Here is a 20,662-nt window from a genome sequence, read left to right on the forward strand (position 1 = left end):
ACCTTGTCAAGAAATCAGTCCAGTCTTATTAATACCTTGTCAAGAAATCATTCCAGTCTAATTAATTACCTTGTCAAGAAATCATTCCAGTCTAATTAATTACCTTGTCAAGAAATCAGTCCAGTCTAATTATTACCTTGTCAAGAAATAATTCCAGTCTAATTAATTACCTTGTCAAGAAATCAGTCCAGTCTTATTAATACCTTGTCAAGAAAAATAATCCAGTAATAATACCTTAACCTGTCAAGAAATCAGTCCAGTCTTGATCATACTGTTCCAAGAATCAGTCAAGTCTAATTAATTACCTTTTCAGTCAAAATTAAATCAAGTCCTATTAATTACCTTGTCAAGAAATCAGTCCAGTCTAATTAATTACCTTGTCAAGAAATCAATCCAGTCTAATTAATTACCTTGTCAAGAATCAAGTCAGTCTTAATTAATTAACCTTGCAACGAAATCCAAGTCCAGTTCCTAATTAATTACCTTGTCAAGAAATCAGGCCAGTCTAATTAATACCTTGTCAAGAACTCATTCAAGCCTAATTAATTACCTTGTCAAGAAATCATTCCAGTCTAATTAATTACCTTGTCAAGAAATCAGTCCAGGCTAATTAATACCTTGTCAAGAAATCATTCCAGTCTAATTAATTACCTTGTCAAAAAATCAGTCCAGTCTAATTAATATCTTGTCAAGAAATCGGTCCAATCTAATTAATTACCTTGTCAAGAAATCATTCCAGTCTAATTAATTACCTTGTCAAAAAATCAGTCCAGTCTAATTAATACCTTGTCAAGAAATCAGTCCAGTCTAATTAATAACCTTGTCAAGAAATCAGTCCAGTTTAAATGAACCTCCTTGACAAGATGTTGATTAAATGAATTTCCTTGACAAGAAATCAAGAAACTCCACCACATGTTAAAAGTTTTAGACTTATGCCAACACCGCTTCATCTTTTCCTTCCCCTCTTCTTCGTGTACGGGACAGGTACGGCCGCAGGATCTCGTTCCTGGTGTGCCTGGCTATCGAGCAGCTGTTCGGCCTCGTCACAGCCTTCGCGCCCACCTTCTGGGCGTGGACGACGTGTCGCTTCCTGGTGGGTCTGACTGTGCCCGCCATTTACCAGATTCCTTTCATTATTTGTGAGTATAAAAGCAGAGCTTATTATTATAGTTATTATCACTAATGATTAGTAGTATAGTTTACTACCATTATACGACAGCCAACACTACACATAAATAAATGTGCGTGTTCACACATGCTACGACTTAACAATTACACATGTTTAGTCACAAACACCTGTTAACACTAACAGGTGCGCCTTGTGCGGCCTTTGTTGATATATGTTCCTTCTTTGTCGTCTATTTATTAATTGATTTTCATCGAAGGTCCAAAGATTAATTTTATCATTAATATTATTTCTAAATTTCAAATTAAAATTCATTATTACCGGGTGGTTACAGAAAAAAACAAATTAGCACACACAATTTATATTATACATACATACATCATACATACATACATACATACTATAATACTATATATATATATACTATATATATATATAGTATATATAATATATATATATATATATATATATATATATATATATATATATATATATAATATATACATATATATATAGATATAATATATATATTATATATATATCTAAAATATAATTATATAAATTTTATATATAATTATATATATTTATATATATATATTTGATATATAAATATATATCTATATATATTTATAATATTATTATTTATAATATAAAATATATAAGATTATATATATATGGTTATAATATATATATATATATTATATGATATATATTATACATACTATGTAAAGAGAGGGAGAGAGAGAGAGATTGATATTTCCACTAATGAGGGTACTTTATCTCCAGTCAGCTGAACAATTCCCCTCCAACCCCCCCCCTCTCTCTCTCTCTCTCGTCTCTCTCTCTCTCTCTCTCTCTGTACGTCCGAACCCCACTCTTATCCTGGTCTACGGTGACACTGAACTCCTCCACTCTTCATCTTCGAAGCTTCCAGCAGCATTCTGGTCCTCCCGTATGCATTTGAGAGCACTGAATAGTTAAGTTGATATCGACTCGGCGGCAATTCACGTTAATTGATGCGGTCTATTATCTGATATTGATATTCCCCAGCCGCAAGCATAGTTCGCCTCCAAACTATGTCTAAATTGCTAATTAATGCGAAGTCACCAACTGATGCGACTGTCTCAGACGCCGTGTCTGCCGACTGCTGCCAGCTCCGACTCTAGCTCATTACCTTCCGCTGATTGTAAATATATGTGTATATATATAATATTATATATATATATTAAATATATAGATATTATAAATACTATATATATATATATATATATTGTGTAGATTTTACCTTTTTTCCGCACAGAAGTTGATTTAATTCTCGCCTCTACCTATAATGTTTTCTGTAATCAAATCTAGTTTCGAACGCACCCTTAGAGTTCTTTCATACAGGTAGATACTGTACACACACACACCTGCCGCCAGTTGCCCCCAGATATTGTGAAAATCTTCTTTATGTTATTCTAAAGGGTAGTAAGCGAATTGCCGAAAGAGAGAGAGAGAAAGGGAGAGAGAGAGAGAGAGACCTTACCTTACAGACCTTACAGCTCGTTCGGGTTTCCCCAGGTCCCTCAGTGCGAGAGATTGAGAATAGAAATATGACAAGTATTTGCAACTGAAATTTCAATATATTCTTGCATCACTTTTTCTTCATCTTCTTTCCCTACAGAGAGAGAGAGAGAGAGAGAGAGAGAGAGAGAGAGAGAGAGAGAGAGAGAGATATAAGATCAGAGGAGGAAATTAAAATTAAATTCTTGTATCATCCTTTTCAAAGAGAGATAGAGAGAGAGAGAGAGAGGAGGAGAGAGGAGAGAGGGAGAGAAAGAGAAAAAAAAGAAGAGAAAGGAAAAATAAAATAAGATCAGAGGAAACGGAAATTAAAATTAAATTCTTGTATCATTCTTTTCAAAGAGAGAGAGAGAGAGAGAGAGAGAGAGAGAGAGAGAGAGAGAGAGAGAGAAATAAAACTAATGAAAATTTGAAATCTAAATAACAAAAGATTCTTGGATCACTCACTCATCTTTCTCTCCTTCACCGTTTTCATCATCATCTTCTTCTTCTTCTCCTTGTCTCCCGCAGCGCTGGAACTGGTGGGTCCCAGCTACCGAAGCTTCGTGACAGTAATGACCTGCCTCTTCTACGTGGGCGGGATGCTGCTGCTTGCCGGCGTGGCCTACCTCATCAGGGACTGGGTGCACCTCTGCCTCGTGACCTCCTTGCCTTTCTTCGCCTACGTTATTTACTGGTGGTGAGTATCAGATCTAAGAGGTGTCCTTCTCATCACCTTTTTTTTTTTTATTTAAAAAATTTTTTTTTTTTAGCTATTCAAGGTTGTCAACCATTTTTTTTTTTATCTTTTCCTTTTAACTGATCTAGGTTATTCGAAGTTAACATCTTTTGTTCCTTTTATTTTGGTCATTGGTTTTGTCTTCTTATTAAGTGATCTCTTCATTCTGTATTTCCCATTACCTTGTGTTAATTCTTTCAAATGAACACCATAATATTCTTTGGAAGATTGAATTTTAAATCCGTTTCCCCTTTGTTAGACTTGTTCCATGTGAAGAAGGTTCGTCCTCTGAAAAATAATCTAAAAAAAAGTAATTTTCTTTTGACCAGAGCTTTACTTAGAGAAGGACTGATTCCCCTTCCATTTCCCTTACAGTAAAAGTAATTTTCAAAGACTTGATACCGTCTCCCATTTTCTCGGCTTGGTCCGTAGTCGGGGCTCATTTTTCTAATTAGCTCTGGCAGATATTTTAAATAGGGATGCTGTTCCTGACTCTGACCCTCCCTATTTATCTGGGCTTGGAACCAGCACCGAGTTGGGCTGGCTGGACCTCCAGTGGCTATGTTGTTGTAGACAGTGTCCCTGTGATCTTCGTAGTCAATATGGTACAATGCAATCTGGTGTAATAGTAGTTCGTGAATAAGAAGTGTATGGAGAATGGCAATAAACTGATTTATCTTTGTCTTTGGACTCCTTTTCAATTCTCCACATTTTATTTACTCTTGTCATTTCCAGTATTCTGTCTGTGTATTCTTGACTCAGCATTCTGCACGCTTATGTGACACTTTAATCTGTTTCCTTTTCTTATCCAAGAATTATTTGCTCACTCTGAATTGATTTCAAGTAAATATTCAAGGGAGCGGTTACACACTGCATGCAAAGTAAATGGCAAAGTAAATATTAATAGTTTATAGTCGATAGTCGATGGGACTTGTATTTGGAAATTTATATACACTCTTAGTGAAAAGAAGGGAAAAGTACCCAGACACACACACACGCACACACACACACACACACACACACACACACACACACACACACACACATATATATATATATATATATATATATATATATATATATATATATATCATACATACATTATTTACGATCCCTAATTATGCGAGAATTTGGTCGATCCACGGCTTCGCAGAATTGGAAATTCCCAGATTTCGAAACACATGCCTTATGGGAATAATTCCATTAGGGTCAAGGCAAAAGCGGCAACTTACCCTGTCAAACTTTTTTATACTACCCATTTTCAATACTTTCTATGTACTATACTGTAATTTTTTCTATTGTGAAATTGTTCTTATGGATAAATAAGACATTAAAAGGTTTTAATAACTTGAAAAAGTTTTAAATCACAAACAGGATGGTGAAACAATGCCACCATTGGGAGCAAGTGTACTGTACGATACAGTCATTTCCTTTAAAAAAACCTTTTGTATGTAATATCCTCTACCTGTCCTATGCCAAAAAACCTTCAAACTCCTCTATCTCATCCTCCGTGAAGAGTTCTTCTGCTGAAGGAAGGCTTTGTGAACCATTTGAGGTTTCGGGACTAGCGGATCATGCGTGTCTTCACTCCCGTTAGGAATGCCCGTCTGTTTATTTGTCCGGCAAGTTCACTATGTAATCGTTTTCATATAAATTTATTCTACGATAAAAAAAAAGAACTGATGAAAATTCAAAATTTGATATGAAATTACAATTTCCTAAAAAGAAATGATAAAAGTTCAAAATTCAACATGAAATGACAGTTTCTTGCAAAGTTTAGATCGAACGATTCTCTCTCTCTCTCTCTCTCTCTCTCTCTCTCTCTCTCTCTCTCTCTCTCTCTCTCTCCTCTCTCTCTCTCTCTCTCTCTCTCTCTCTCTCTCTCTCTCTCTCAGACACATTTGCCTCTCTATTAATTACTTTTGCTAGTCATTTTCATCAAAAGCTATTTCAACAACAGAAAAAAGTAAATGATCAAATCTGCATGATGTGGATGATCAGTATACACTTCGCAGATCTGAATAATACATATGGCGATGATCATTCATACACACTGCGCTATGACGTCACAAATGCGTGAGGCAGAGCCTTCAATCTTAGCTAATGGCTGAGCAGGAAATCTTTCTCTCGCATTCCCCCTTGAAGGAATAATAGTTTTTTTGCTTCAAGCGTTTCCCCCACCCCTTCTCTCAGATACCAGCAAACCCCCCAACATCTAAAATACTTGAAAAGACAATAGATTTGATACGTTTCGCGGCGCGTGACTCGCAGACTTTGAATGGTTCCGCAGATACAGAAAATCTACATAGTTTTGAGAACTAGCGACCGCATAAAAGGGAACACGCATAATTCGAACACGCATAAATTCGAACACGCATAATTCGGGACCGGACTGTATATATATATATATATATATATATATATATATATATATATATATATATATATATATATATATATATATATATATATACATTTTGCAACTACACCTGGCTACTCTAACTACAACTTTATTCCGGTTAGTCTTACCTTTGTAACTCCCCACCCATCTCTTCTGATAGCCACAAAGTGAGGCAAGCAGAATGACCTTTAATACCTGATTTCCTGGGAGGGAGATGGACGCTGAGTCTGTCTCAGAGCACCTAGTCTTATTGCAGTGTTTGAAGAGATGGGGATATTGATTGGTTTCACCATTCCAGCTCTGACGCTATTCACTACTGGGAGATGTCTTATATAAAGCCTACTTGGTATCTTGGTACCCTCTGAATTCTTGCCTTAGCATAGGACGGACTATTTGCAAAACACATCATCGTATAATTAAGAATTCCTCTGAAAATAGGATATGGAATATGAAATTAATCTCTTTCTAAGAGATCCCTTCTCTCTTTGGTTGAAAATTTCTCTTAAAAACTCCAGCTGACTGGGTTTTCCCCCTCTGTGTGTCTCTTGTTGAAACAGCGGGTCTTTCGACCTCTTAGCATTTCTGTTCCGTCTGTCATCTTCATGAACAAAGTCCGTGGGGGGCACAACTCTAAAAATTGGAGAAGCCTAAGGTCTTGATAGCATCCTTGGCTTGTCAAGGGGTCGACAGAAGAGCTTTATTTTAAGCATTTATACTTATCCTTTTTTTCCTGTACCATTGAATGCAATGGCAAAATACGAATAAATAATTCACGTTCGTTCCATTGTAAAGGAATGGTGATTATATGCCGTTTAATCCTCATAGCTTAAAAAGACAGAACCATTTTGTGTGCGCGTGTGTACGTGTCTTATATTTTGATTCGAATTTCCTGTTTCACTCGTTTTTCCTTTAATGTTTGTTTCATTAGCTGTTGCTTGGCGCCTATGCCTAACAAGTTGGCTATTTCAAATTATGTCCCTTAGCAAGCTGCAAAATATTATCAACATGATTTCCTTATTTGCTTGAAAATGTAGATTTTGTATCAGAAGATAATGTATTTAGTAGTTAACAACATTCGAGTATAATTTTCCACATGGGCCACGCAATAGAACAAAATTAGTAAATTCATTCGGAAGAGCACATGAAATATGGTTTAGTTCACGATAACATTTCCAACGCTTACCTTTTCGAAAACGTGATAATAAACAAGGTAGACTTTACTATTTCCCTCAGGTCTTTTATTATTTTGCTGCACTAAAATGTTAATGTGTGATTTTTCAATACTCTATGACAGTATTATAAATAATTACATTATCATGGGTGTTTTAATCTGTAATGAAATTGTCGTACTCTCATCAAGAACCGCTTAAAGAAACGAGAAGTGTCCCCAAAGTGTTCGATTTCGCTAAATTTTATTTTTAAAACTGAGAAAAACCAATCTTATAACCACTTCATCAGTATTATCCAAAACGCAATTAATTTTTGCTAAATTGGAAACATTGTAAACAAAAATAAGCCTTTCTGAAAACGGCTTAAAGAAGGTTGTTTGACAGCAAACATTCCACGATCTCTTGAGTAATCAGGAAAGAAGATCTGGCTGTGAAGTGCTTTCCTATTCTCCTCGAGCCGCGTAAGTCTTCCTGGCCACGTAAAAACATTCGAGTTTTTCCGCATTTTCCACCTTTCACTCTTCCTGCCACGTAGGGAGTATAAATGGAGAGGTGTAAGGTCTGTTATTCTTTTTTGTATTAACCATTTCTTAGTCTCTGTTCAACGACAACACGCAATAACATCAGTGATTATTTGTTTATCGTATTTTATGGACTGAGTAAAATAATCTATGTATTAGTTGTCATAATGGAAGACTTAACATCATCTCTGGTCATATATGAAACGTTTCTAATTACTATTTTCATGGCATGTTTTGTGCATCTCATTTGCCACCTTTTGAACGCGCCTGTTTTTTTATTTAGAGTTGCTCCCGTAAGCAATCTTGATCTTCTCTTGATACTCTCCGCTTTGGTTCTTTTTGATCAGATTCTCTTCTATCCTATGCATTCAATAGCTATTGTACGGACATCATCAACTATCCACTCGACTCTTTTACTCTGATGTCCATTTGCTCATGTTCACCCCCTGAATTCTCTCTCTCTCTCTCTCTCTCTCTCTCTCTCTCTCTCTCTCTCTCGCTCTCTCTATCTCTCTCTCTTCTCTCTCTCTCTCTCTCTCTCTCTCTCTCTTTCATATATATATATATATATATATATATATATATATATATATATATATACTTATACAGAGAGAGAGAGAGAGAGAGAGAGTAAATGAAATGTCAGTTTTCCTGTAGATACCTAATTAGAACATAAACTACATAAAGTGTATACATAATTCATACACATCTAAGTACAATCGTCTGTACAGGACAAGCTAGCTGGCACGTAGAACCCCTGCACACTGCAACGAATGACGGATACAAAGAAAAATCAATCAAATTATGAAATAGTTTTAATTCTAGTATCTTCCATAGGGCGTCCGACCCCAAAACAACTTCATGCTATGGGGCTGGATCGGTTGTTTATAAAAGGGAGATTTTGCAATGCAGGTGTTGCATTGGGGATTAGATCTTTCAGGTTTTGTAGAAGTCAGCAATAACTTCTTTTGTTTTATTGGACATGGCAAACATATAAACATACATACACACACACACACAAGCACATTTGATTGGCTTTCCTGTGGCCAGGTAAAGCCCTTCAGGTGTAGGTTTTTATATCAGGGCAGGATTTAGCAAAATGTCAAAGAAACCTTGCACCCAAGGGAAAATCTTGTCATGAAATTCACAGATATTTTGCCAAATGTAATTATAAACACACATGCACACAATTGTGTATGTATATCTATATATTATATATATATTATATATATATACATATATAATATTATATTATATATATATAATGTATATTTATATTATATAATTATATATATTATATATATATTATATATAATTGTATATAATGGAATCAGCATATTTTAATTCTAGGTAACTCAGATTGTCAGTTTAGTCTCAATCTACACCTGAAATTTAGAACAATCTTGTACATATAATTTGGATTATAAATTCAAACAATGTCTAATCATTTTCTCGTAATTTACTAAACTGAAGACAAAAAGAGATGAGGTAGCTACTGGCGCCCTAAGTAAGATTAAGGTTAAGTGATTAAAGATTATTATGGCAGGGCTCTGTGCTTGTGACTGCCCTCGCCACATCATATCCCTTCTTTATAATTTGATTTTGAATTTATACGACTTAATATGATTTGTTTCGTAATTGTTCTTAATTATCTAGTGATTTATGCATTTCCGACCATAATATTTTTTCGTTTTTGGGTTTCCTTATACCCAAGGGGCCCTGTATTCCAATGGGGTCTTTCCCAGTTATTTTTAAATACAGGATAGAGAAAACCCTAAATCTAAAAATACACTGGTCAAAAAATCGTCTGGCGAACAATTAATATATCATGCGTTTATCTCATTGAAAATTCATATCCTTTATTAATTGAGCGAAGCTGCTTGTTTAGTAAATTTTTCTTTTCCGTTTCCTTTCATTTCATGAGCGTTTTTTTACATTTTTTCCTTCAGGTACTTACCTGAATCACCCAGGTGGCTTCTTTCCCAAGGGCGCCTTCAGGAGGCCTCGACGATCCTTCAAAAGATGGCTGAAGTGAACAAGACGGAGCTTCCTCAGTCTTTCCTCCAGCAGCTCAAAGTAAGAAGTTTTACTGAAGAGCAATTAAATTTCTATTACTGGGTTTCTTTCGTACCATTCTTAGTAAAAAAAAAAGTAACGTTTGTCCTTATGACTAAGGTCACTGTTGAATGATAACATATAAATATTATAACAGACAAAAGCCCATTCTATCTTTCAGCCTCGTTCTTCGTCCATAGTAATGGTTGTGAGTCTGGAAATATCGTTTACATTTATCTTTTCGTTTTAGATGAGAAACTAGGAATAACTTCCTGCAAAGACAATATTTCAGGCTGGATGTACTCATTCGCTGAGGCAAAGATACTATGTGCACTCTTAGTATCTTTGACTGTGGCTATACAGTTACTCCTCTAGTCATCTCTTGCAACTGTACGTATCCACCTATGCAAGAAGTGTTGTTTCAAAATGAAAAGGTTCCTTGAATTTTCCAGGACCGGATGTTGGCCCAGCAAGCTCTGAGTGTCTCATCAGCCAACAAGCACACTCAGGCTGGACTTTGCAGTGCTTGCAAGACTCCTAATATGAGACTGAAAGCCATCCTGATCACTCTTGTATGGTAAGAGCTTTGTTGTCTTGGCGTCATGGCATCATGTTTCAAGTTGTGTCTAGTCAGCCTTTTCCTCTATACTATAAATATCCTGTATTATTCTTAATGACACCTTCTCATTCTGTAGTCAGAGGCATTGCCCAATTTCCCCTAAACGAACTGATTTGAAGCTGCAACCTCAAAATTATTCGCATTTTACTAAGCTTAATTCAGGCCTCTGTTTAGTGATCCAAATTATTGCATCTAGAAATGTAGACGATCTGATCTAAAACATGATTGAAGTTCTTAGGGAGGCCTTCATTTATGCATCTCTTATTAAAGGAAACAAACTAAAACACAAGGTGGTGTAAATTGCCATTAGTTCGTTTTCTTGACCAGCCATTTAGAAGTAAACAGTCCTTGACTGGAAGATTGCAGATGTGTCAGAGAATTTGACATAGTTATTTATTTATTTGTTCATTTAAGCAATAATTAATGGCTTATAAAGTATTGAATTATCTATTTTTGAATATCTTTTAAACATTTCCTCTGAATATATCAATTTGAATACACCTACAATAAAATAATGAGATAAAACTGTTTACCATAAAATTTAAAATTCTCATTTTCTCTGATTGCTCATGTACGTTTTCTATTAAGGTTCGCCAACGAGACCGTGTACGTGGGACTTAGCTATTACGGACCAGCAATGGGCGACAATGAGTACCTATCTTTCTTCCTGGCCTGCGCTGTCGAGGTGCCATCCTATCTCCTTTGTTGGATCGTCATGGACAGATGGGGGAGAAGATGGATTTTGGGGATAGGGATGATTGTCGGTGGCATCTTCGCCATATGCACGGTTCTCATGCCTGAAGGTAAGGTGGGCTAGACCTATTCTATGTAGTTTCTGTGACTACAGTTGTTGTTCTGTTTAGTTGAATAGGTTTATATTTTGAAGGTTATAATGTGGATGGTTATTTAAAGATATAAACGACCATTTCTCTCTCAGGTTCATCCATGGCGACCCTGATCTTGTACCTGGTGGCCAAATTTGCCGAGTCAGCGGCTTTCCTGATCATCTACCCTTTTGCTGCTGAGCAGTATCCTACCGAGGTCAGAGGCGTAGGAATCGGGTTCTCTGCCTACGTAGGAGGCCTAGGCTTGGTCATAATTCCCTTCATCAACTACCTGGTATGTCAGTGTGTAATAATGAAGATCATTCATTTAGCATTTATGACAGTACTCATGGAAATTGGTGGACTGGAAAACCGAATTGGTTTTCATCTTATCAAGATGTTAAGTTAGCCACTCGAAGTTGAGATTGTCTATGATCGAGTGTACTTACGTAAGTACGTAACTGTAATCAAGTGCGCAGTTGCATAAGCTCAAATTGCTCTCTTCGAGACGAGTACGGCAACGCTGAGGGGAAACGAATGTCTTTCCCCTTATATTCATTTGAAATGACATATTTCTCCCTTGTAAAAGGTATGCACTTGTCGTAGTTTATAATGTATATGTTGCCATAACATTTGGTAGTGTTTCTTTATACTTTTACTTGGATATAACTGCCAATTGCCAAGAATTGTAATGGTACTGTTACATAAGTTGCACCATGTTGAGTTTGCATGTTGTTGCAATTGTACCATCAACTATAGGCTAGTCTGAGTTAATTATCCTAAAATGTATGGTAGCCTCCGAATGTTAAAGTCAGGACAATTAACAAATCAATACTGTATACATATGCAGTATAGTAAATACAGGAGTCATAAGAATATCATCATTAGAGATATTTATACATGACATATGGTGGCAGCGGTGGGATGTATTTATCTGTTATAGAAAGGTATATCCAACCTCACGTCCTAAAGTTGGTCATGAAACCCTTATTTCTGTACTTATTTTCAGGTATTATAGCCTAACATTTTGTGAGTATTCCTGTCACTCTTGCTTAGGTACTGTTAGCCTATTGTATTGTAGCCTATGTTGATTATTTTACCTGTGTTTCTTGTATAACATAGCCTGCAAAATGGAGGTTGATATAGAGAGAGAAGACTTTTATGATAATTTGTTGTCTGCCATGGATACTTAGGGTTGTCAAATGCAACAGTTGTGTGATCAGCTTATTAACATGAAAAGGGAAATAGCTAATTTATCAAACTCTGCACCTGTCACTTCCACACCATCCAATTCTAACATTTGTCACATTAGACAGAGCAGACATAGCATTAACACCACACAATAACCCAGCTTCACTATTGACACACAATTTATCAAATAATACACAGCCATTAATGCCCAGTAATCCATTTCAGGGAAGTAACACAGTCAATAACCCCTTTGTTCCAGTAGGTAACCTGAATAACCCTATTGATAATCATGCTAAGGGATTTGTATTGAAACCTAAGGATATTTTGATGTTGAAATTGTCAGAATTACAAGGTATTGGAACTGATAATAGACTTGCTAGAATTTTTAGTCAAGTAGAATTCTGTGTTTCTGCAGATACTGATAGAATCTAAGTAGCACTTGCCAGAGTGGACCAAGAAATTGCAACTCTATTAACTGCTGAAATGGTAAAAAGGGGAAATAACATATCTTGGAGTCAGTTTAAGGACATACTGATTCACCACTTTGCTTGTTTAGCCAATATTACATAGGCTTGGCAGGAAATTGAAATTGAACGTTACAGTATAGACGAAGCCCCTAGAGCATTTGTTAACAGAATGAAATGTAAATTGTCTGCTTTTGAAATGAAATTTCCTAAGGATTCCCTTCCCAAAGCTGACAGTCTTGTGAAAAAGAAACTGTATAGGGGACTTAGCAGTACATCCCAAGAAAGACTCAAGGATTTCCTGGATGATAGAATACCCTTAGAAAGGTTCATTGAATTTGTGGAATATGAGTATCATCTAGCTACCGTAAGTGGGGATGTTACCCAACGTAAAGTTTTTCTTGTTAAGAATTGCAATTCCCAACCACACCCTGTAGTAAATAATAATGCAAATACATCCACAGAATTGCAAGATCTGAAGAAGCCAATTAGTGATTTGTCTAGCAAATTAAAGAAGTTTAGTAAGAATAAAGAAAGCAATCAGTACTGTGCTTACTGTAAGGTCAGAGATCACAAACTTTCTGAATGTCCACGTAACCCTCCAAGAGGTGTCTGTTTTGATTGTCACAAACCAAATTGTAAAAGAGGTTCAACAAAATGTCCAGGGCCTGTTGAGAATGAATGACCAAGCCCAAGTGTCAGGTCTCCTTCTATCAATTTGATGATTAACAATGTAATGTGTTGTGCCTTAATTGATACTGGTAGTGAAGTATGCATAGCACAGAAGAAACTCATAGAAACTTTAGGTTTACAGTGTAATCAAATGAGAAATATACCCCAACTTACTGGAATTACTCAACATGTTCTCCCTGTTCTTGGTACAGTGTATTTGGATGTTCACATTGGTTCCAGGGTGGTTACCCATTTGTTTTCTGTTGTGCTTGATGGTTATCTGGACACAGACTTATTGTTAGGAGCCGATTTGATTAGGTCTGCACCAATGACATGGGATGATGCACATAAAATCATTATTTGGGATAGACATATTTACCCAGTAAGATATCTGAAACCTAGACCTTCTAATAAAATGGTCAGGCAGATTAAAGTACTTCAACCTAAAGTTCCTCATGAAGCTCAGGTTAGACTTAAAAGGAAATTTATTCTACCTCAGTATATAGCTGGTATTTATCCCTTACCTGTAGATGAACCTCCTAACACATTGTTAGAATTTGTACCTGAAGTAAAAGAGTGTCAAACTCAGTCTGCACTATGCCTTAAGGTTAATGATGCTCAGGAAGTGTTTTTGCCACTTGTCAATAATACTAAAGCCAGGATGACAATGAAGGTTGGAACTCTATTAGGGTATTATAGGATAATCAATGAAGAAGACATCGATCAGCCAGTTCCAAAATGCAGGAAAACTAGAATTCAGAATGATTTAGTTCCTCCTAGTGTTGATGTTAATATCAAGTCAGGCAATACTAGAGAAGAAAAGCTTAAGTATTTGCTTTCTCAGCAAGATAATTCCCATCTTACTGCTGATCAACACGCAGAATTGAGTGACATGTTGGTTGCTAATAATTCAGTGTTCATCCTTGAAGAAAAAGAATTGGGAAAGTTTAAAGATGTACAAGCTCATATTGCTGTAAGTGATCCACAGCCAATTGGGTCTCCCATATATCGATGCCCTGAAAAAGCCAAAACCCTTATTGCCACCATGTTAGAAGATATGGAAGAGAGAGGAATAATAGAACCCTCCAGTGCTGCATGGCTTAGCCCTATTGTACTTGTTAGGAAACCTAATCATACTCAGAGAATGGGCCTTGATTACCATAAAGTCAACTTACACCTCCAGGTTGATATTCACCCTTTACCTAGATTAGAAGAAATGGTAGAAACAGCTGCAGGAAACCATTATTATGCTTCCTTAGATATGAAAGATGCATATTATCAAGAGGAATTAAATGAAGAGAGTAGAGATTTAACAACTTTTAGTGATGGAGTTTCACTGTATAGGTTCAAACGCCTTCCTTTTGGATTAAGTTGCAGTCCAGCTATATTTTCACGTATCATGTCTAATATCTTGGCTTCTCTTATTAAGAAAGGGTGGGTTAAGAATTACTTAGATGTTATTGTGGTTTGGGCTCCCAGTTTTCCAATCTTGTTGAAAAGATTAGAGCAACTGTTCAAACTTTTCAGTGAAAGAGGAGTGAAGTTAAATCTAAAGAAATGTCAGATAGGCCAAAAGGAAATCAAATTCTTAGGTCACATAATTTCCAAGAATGGTTGTAGACCATGTCCAGACAATATCAGTGCCATCCAAGAAATGAAACCCCTTAATAATGTTAAGGAAACTAGGAGATTTCTAGGAATGTGTGGTTTTTACAGAAAACACATTAAGGATTATGCTATAATTGCTGTTCCCTTAACTAATCTCTTAAAAGATAAAGAACCCTTTTTGTGGACAAAAGATTGTCAGTCCAGCTTTGAACAGATGAAACAAGCATTAATCACTGCTCCAGTGCTAGTAAAGGCTCAGATGACTAAACCCTTTGAATTATTCACTGATGCTAGTTTAGATCATGTAGGTGCTGTTTTGATGCAGAGACAAGATGGTCAGTTAAAACCCATTGGATATTTCTCTAAGAAGCTGAAGCCAGTTGAACAGCGCTACAGTACCACTGACAGATAAGCACTTGCTATTGTCTTAGCTTGTCGTAGATTCCATCATTTTCTTTGGGGTGTTCCATTTACCATTCACACAGATCATCAGCCTCTAGTTTCAGTGTTCAAGAGAAAAACAAAGTCAGCTAGAATGAGCAGATGGGTAATTGATGCAGGATTACCGTTTCAAGGTAGAATATAGGCCAGGTAAAGATAACCAGGTGGCAGATCAACTAAGTAGACCAGTCAGGGCAGTCTTTCATCAGAGTAGGGACAATTATCTTGGTCTGAGCAAAGATGAGTTCAAAGAAAAGCAGTTAGAGGAACCAAGGTGGACGGAACTAATAACTTTCCTAGAAGGTGGTAAATTACCGCGCAAAGGGTTTCCTAGAGCTTTGGCTAATCAGTTCATGTTGTATGAAGGATTGTTGTATCACAGTGCAGATAAAGTTGATAACTCAATTCAATTGAAATTAGTAGTTCCTAAGGACTTAACAAAGGCAGCTTTGAAGTTAGGTCATGAATCAATGTCAGGTCACCTAGGTATACGCAAAACAATTGATGCTATTGAAAACTTGTTCTATTGGCCTTCATTGCGTACAGATGTTACTAAATATGTAAGTGAATGTGTTATGTGTCAAAAACATAAAGCCAGTAGTTCTTTACAACAACAGTTCCAAGAATTGCCTCCTGTAACTAAGCCTTTAGAGCGAATCAGTCTTGATTTAACTGATATGCTATCTGGTGCAAATGGTTATAGATACTCGTATGTTTTGACTGTTATTGATCATTACAGCCGATATGTTAAGTTCTATCCTTTGCGAAGTAAGTCTACAGAGGAAGTAAGCAAAAACTTCTTAGTCTATTTGAATGACTTTGGTGTACCTTTGACAGTCATTCTTGATAATGGTGCTGAATTCACCAGTTTAGACAATTATGCCAGGAACATATGATAAATGCTGGTTATATTACCCCATATCATCCACAAGGAAACAGTGTAAGTGAGAGAATGCATAGAACTATGAAAACAGTACTAAATGTAATGTGCAAAGGACATCCTTATCAGTGGCCCAAATACTTAGGTGAAACACAGCGTGTGCTGTACATACCACTCTTGGTGAACAACCTCACTATATATTTTTCTCTCGTAGATCCCCTAGACAAGTGACTAGTGTGTTGCCCACAATTACGGATGATGTAGAAGATACTGCCATTGCAAAGGCTCATGAAATAATTCAGAAAACTCATAGAGAGATGGCCAGTAAGTACTGTGCAATAGCTAACCAAAAGAGGTAAAAATGAGAAAGCGGATGAAAACTCGCTTGTTTGGGTTAAAAATGAAAATGTGATTCCTAGCACTAGTAAGAAACTAAACCCCAGATGGTGCGGTCCATATGTAGTAACCAAAGTGTTTAGGGATGGTGCTAAATATGAGTTAAGAAACATGTTAGACCAAACCATCATTGAACGTGCTGCTGACAAAGTGAAACCCTTTATAGGACAAGAACAGTGGTTAGTAAACATGCAGGAAATGGATGATACCACTCCTGATGTAGTGAATGAAAGAGTACAAACCAGAGGTGCTAATAATATTGTTCCTCCCTCTAGGTTAATAGAAGAACTGTGAGATCGTTGTCATTTTTGTACTGTATTTTTGTATTTTCTGTGAAGAATGTTTTTTTGTATTTGCATGCTTTGGAAGAGTTCACACATATATAACCATTATGTCCATTTCCAAGTATATATTCTTGCATGTATATGTTATGTTCATAGATTATGGATCTGGTGATGACACTACCTGTTTTGTGAACAGTGAACTTATACTCATTGAGTTTTGTTTGAACTTAGTTGAGTTTTGTATGAAGAGCTACCCGTCCAAAAGCTTTACAAACTCTGGTTGAGTTGCTCAAGTTATGTGACTGATGTGTAAGTTAGTCATTAGGATGCTTTAAGAGGTATATTATCTTCAAAGGAAAGTTTTCCTGCTCATGGTTATTGAGTGAATGAGCCTGAATGTTGGTGTAAACGATTGTTTGTGAGAAAAATAACCATAAGTGATTATACCCCTAATGAGGAGTGACTAGATCTTAACCGAATTTAAGATCACTCTTACATAAGTGTTTAACTTGGTAAAGTTATTAGGATGGTTAGGTAGAAACGCGCCTTAAGGGTGGCGTCCCACAACTTGCTATGTACGTCTGTTATCAGACCTTAATGATGAAAAGTCCAGCTTGTATCTGGTTGAGAGATAAGCAGTTGTGTCTCTGGTTGAGAGATAGAAAGTATTTACTGTGTGCAGGACCTGTATTGTTGTTGTCAGATTTATTATCTACCCAAATATTATAATTAAGGGATTGGTTGTCCTTGATAAATGAAAAGCAATTTCCGTAGGGGTAAAGTGATGTAATGATGGAAATCATTCATTTAGTATTTATGACAGTACTCATGGAAATTGGTGGACTGGAAAACCGAATTGGTTTTCATCTTATCAAGATGTTAAGTTAGCCACTCAAAGTTGAGATTGTCTATGATCGAGTGTACTTACGTAAGTACGTAACTGCAACCAAGTGCGCAGTTGCATAAGCTTAAATTGCTCTGTTCGAGACGAGTACGGCAACGCTGAGGGGAAACGAATGTATCTCCCCTTATATTCATTTGAAATGACGTATTTCTCCCTTGTAAAAAGTATGCACTTGTCGTAGTTTATAATGTATATGTTGCCATAACATTTGGTAGTGTTTCTTTATACTTTTACTTGGATATAACTGCCAATTGCCAAGAATTGTAATGGTACTGTTACATAAGTTGCACCATGTTGAGTTTGCATGTTGTTGCAATTGTACCATCAACTATAGGCTAGTCTGAGTTAATTGTCCTAAAATGTATGGTAGCCTCCGAATGTTAAAGTCAGGACAATTAACAAATCAATATTGTATACATATGCAGTATAGTAAATACAGGAGTCATAAGAATATCATCATTAGAGATATTTATACATGGCAAGTGGTGCGTGAGGACTCAGTGGTTTAGTTTTTGAGAGTTATTTATTTTTATTTTGTGTTGATGATGATATTTCATATTGATTTGTAGTCATCAACAAAGCTTAGGGAAAAAAACTGACTCTTCTGTGGTTATCTTCAGGAAACTAGGTTGAGTCTTGGAACTCTGGCAACCGAGTTTTTTATCATAAACCAGGGCATGAAAAGGGGCAGCCCCTCTATCACTCCATTTACTGATTTTGTTTTTCATAAATGAAACAGCAAAACGAGAGAATAATCCGGTTATGTTGCAAAGTATGACTTCCTTTCCATATTTGTATTTATTGTTATTACGTAAAAGTGTTTGTAGAATACCCAGATCATGTCTACAATTGAAGCTAAAAGTGAACAAGTTCGGTGTTTTACACAAATTTGTTTCCCTGACAGTATATTGCTCTTAGTACCTAAAAGTATGGTTATAAATAGCTAACCCAGCTATAGATTTAGAGATTTTAGGAAGTTTTGTAAACTAAAATCACTATGGTAAATAGTTCATTTTTCTTGGTACATGATCAGTTGTGCACTTTCCACGAACAATAATTCCGTAGGGTGTTAGTGCCGTCAGTTCACCTCATTACTCAAGGTTCTTTGCATCGTACCTTCGGCCCCTAACTGCAACCCCTTTCATTCCTTTGAATGTACCTCCTTTCATATTCTCTTTCTTCTATCTTACATTCCACCCTCTCCTAACAATTGATTTATAGTACAACTGCGAGGTTTTCCTCCTGTTACATCTTTCAAACCTTATTACTGTCAGTATTGTTTCAGCGCTGAATGACTTTATAAGTCCCAGTGCTTGGCCTGTGGCCTAAAATCTTTATACAGTTCAGTTCCGTCCGCGAATAATAAACAATGAAATTTATTTAATTTATTTATTTTACATTTTATTTAGATTCAAATTTTGCAGAAAAGCGGGAGGTCTTAGTGACATTAAACTGGTTACTGTTCAAAATTCTGGAACAGAAATAACAACCACACGTAGTACCAAGTAGGCTCGTAGGCAAAGAACTTCGAACATAACATTCCTCTCATTCCCACAGGGCACAGAGGTCCTCGTCCTGCCCCTTCTGATCATGGGTGTCGTGTCTGCCTTGGGGGGCATCCTGGCCTTCCGCCTGCCGGAGACGCTGCAGCAGAAGCTGCCCAACACTATGGAGGAGGGGGAGGAGTTCGGGAAGGACTTCGGGTGGAAGGACTGTATGGTGTGCGTTCCCAAGAAGTAAGTCCTGGTCTCTCTCTCTCTCTCTCTCTCTCTCTCTCTCTCTCTCTCTCTCTCTCTCTCTCTCTCTCTCATAGTCTCACTGTATATCATGAACTAGAAGCTCCTTGCCTGCCCTTACATTTTTTATCCATACCACTAAGAATAATCTCTCTCTCTCTCTCTCTCTCTCTCTCTCTCTCTCCTCTCTTTCTGTATATCATGACCTAGATCCTACTTACCTGCTTACATTTTTTTTGTCCATACCACTGAGACTAATTATACATTTCTTTACATAATTGCTCGTATTTGAATTCCTTTGGAAAGTCACGAATATCGTGTCATTGAATTTTCAAACAGGAATATTTTATAACCTTGTCATATCACAAAGGAGAGAAAGATAGAGGAATTATTAAGTGGATATCATTATCTCTGACCTAAAATAGTTCAATGAGCGGTCAATTCGGAGAGTGAGTTCTTCACACTTATTGTGACCTCACGAGCCACACTTTAAGTAAGAAACACTTGATGTTTTTCATGAGTTCGTGGCCAGGTTACTGATTTTCTTACGTGGAACGTTTAACTTCGTCATTTGGTCATTTGTCATTACCAGGATTGCTGTTGAGGAATACACTGCGTTCAGTTCAGTTCCTGTCCTTGGTAGTGTTGATGACAGTAACAGATTTGAAAAGACTGGAAACATTTATTATCATTTTTCCCCTGTTATTTTTAAGGTTACTCCACAACTTTGTTGCTGGGGGTCTTTTCAATACAACAAAGCTAAGATGAATTTGGTTTCTTGCCATCATTCAGCTTCCACACTGATCTGGTATAGTTTAATATTTTTCCTCTTATTTTAACATTATTTTATTCAAGGAAAACTTGACTGCTGAATTCAGGTAGACTGACTAAAAATCTTTGGACAATGTTCCGTCTCGCATATGGAACTGTTTAGTACCACAGTCTATACAATGCAAAATAAACATAACTATTATTTGGTACGCAAGCAGAAATTTCAGCAATGAAAGCAAATTTAACTTTTTTACTATATATCTATACTTATCTATTCTTATAAGCATTGTTATAGACATAATTGTAATGAATGTTTTAG

The 20,662-nt window shown here is 36.4% G+C and overlaps 1 protein-coding gene across 2 annotated transcripts in view; it reads left to right on the forward strand.

Annotated features, from left to right (window-relative positions):
* LOC135217427 (carcinine transporter-like) overlaps positions 1-20,662 on the forward strand; it is a 34,826-nt gene that overhangs the window by 12,095 nt on the left and 2,069 nt on the right. The window contains exons 6-13 of one of the 2 annotated variants that reach the window (XM_064253290.1): positions 985-1,139; positions 3,200-3,368; positions 9,448-9,574; positions 10,006-10,130; positions 10,761-10,975; positions 11,110-11,291; positions 19,394-19,572; positions 20,365-20,380. In XM_064253290.1, the coding sequence (XP_064109360.1) occupies positions 985-1,139; positions 3,200-3,368; positions 9,448-9,574; positions 10,006-10,130; positions 10,761-10,975; positions 11,110-11,291; positions 19,394-19,572; positions 20,365-20,380 (1,168 nt within the window). The remainder of the gene's footprint in view (positions 1-984; positions 1,140-3,199; positions 3,369-9,447; positions 9,575-10,005; positions 10,131-10,760; positions 10,976-11,109; positions 11,292-19,393; positions 19,573-20,364; positions 20,381-20,662) is intronic. The other variant, XM_064253289.1, reaches the window with a different exon arrangement.

The sequence above is a fragment of the Macrobrachium nipponense genome, chromosome 7, assembly GCF_015104395.2.
Source record: "Macrobrachium nipponense isolate FS-2020 chromosome 7, ASM1510439v2, whole genome shotgun sequence".
In the NCBI taxonomy this organism is placed as follows: Eukaryota; Metazoa; Arthropoda; class Malacostraca; order Decapoda; family Palaemonidae; genus Macrobrachium; species Macrobrachium nipponense.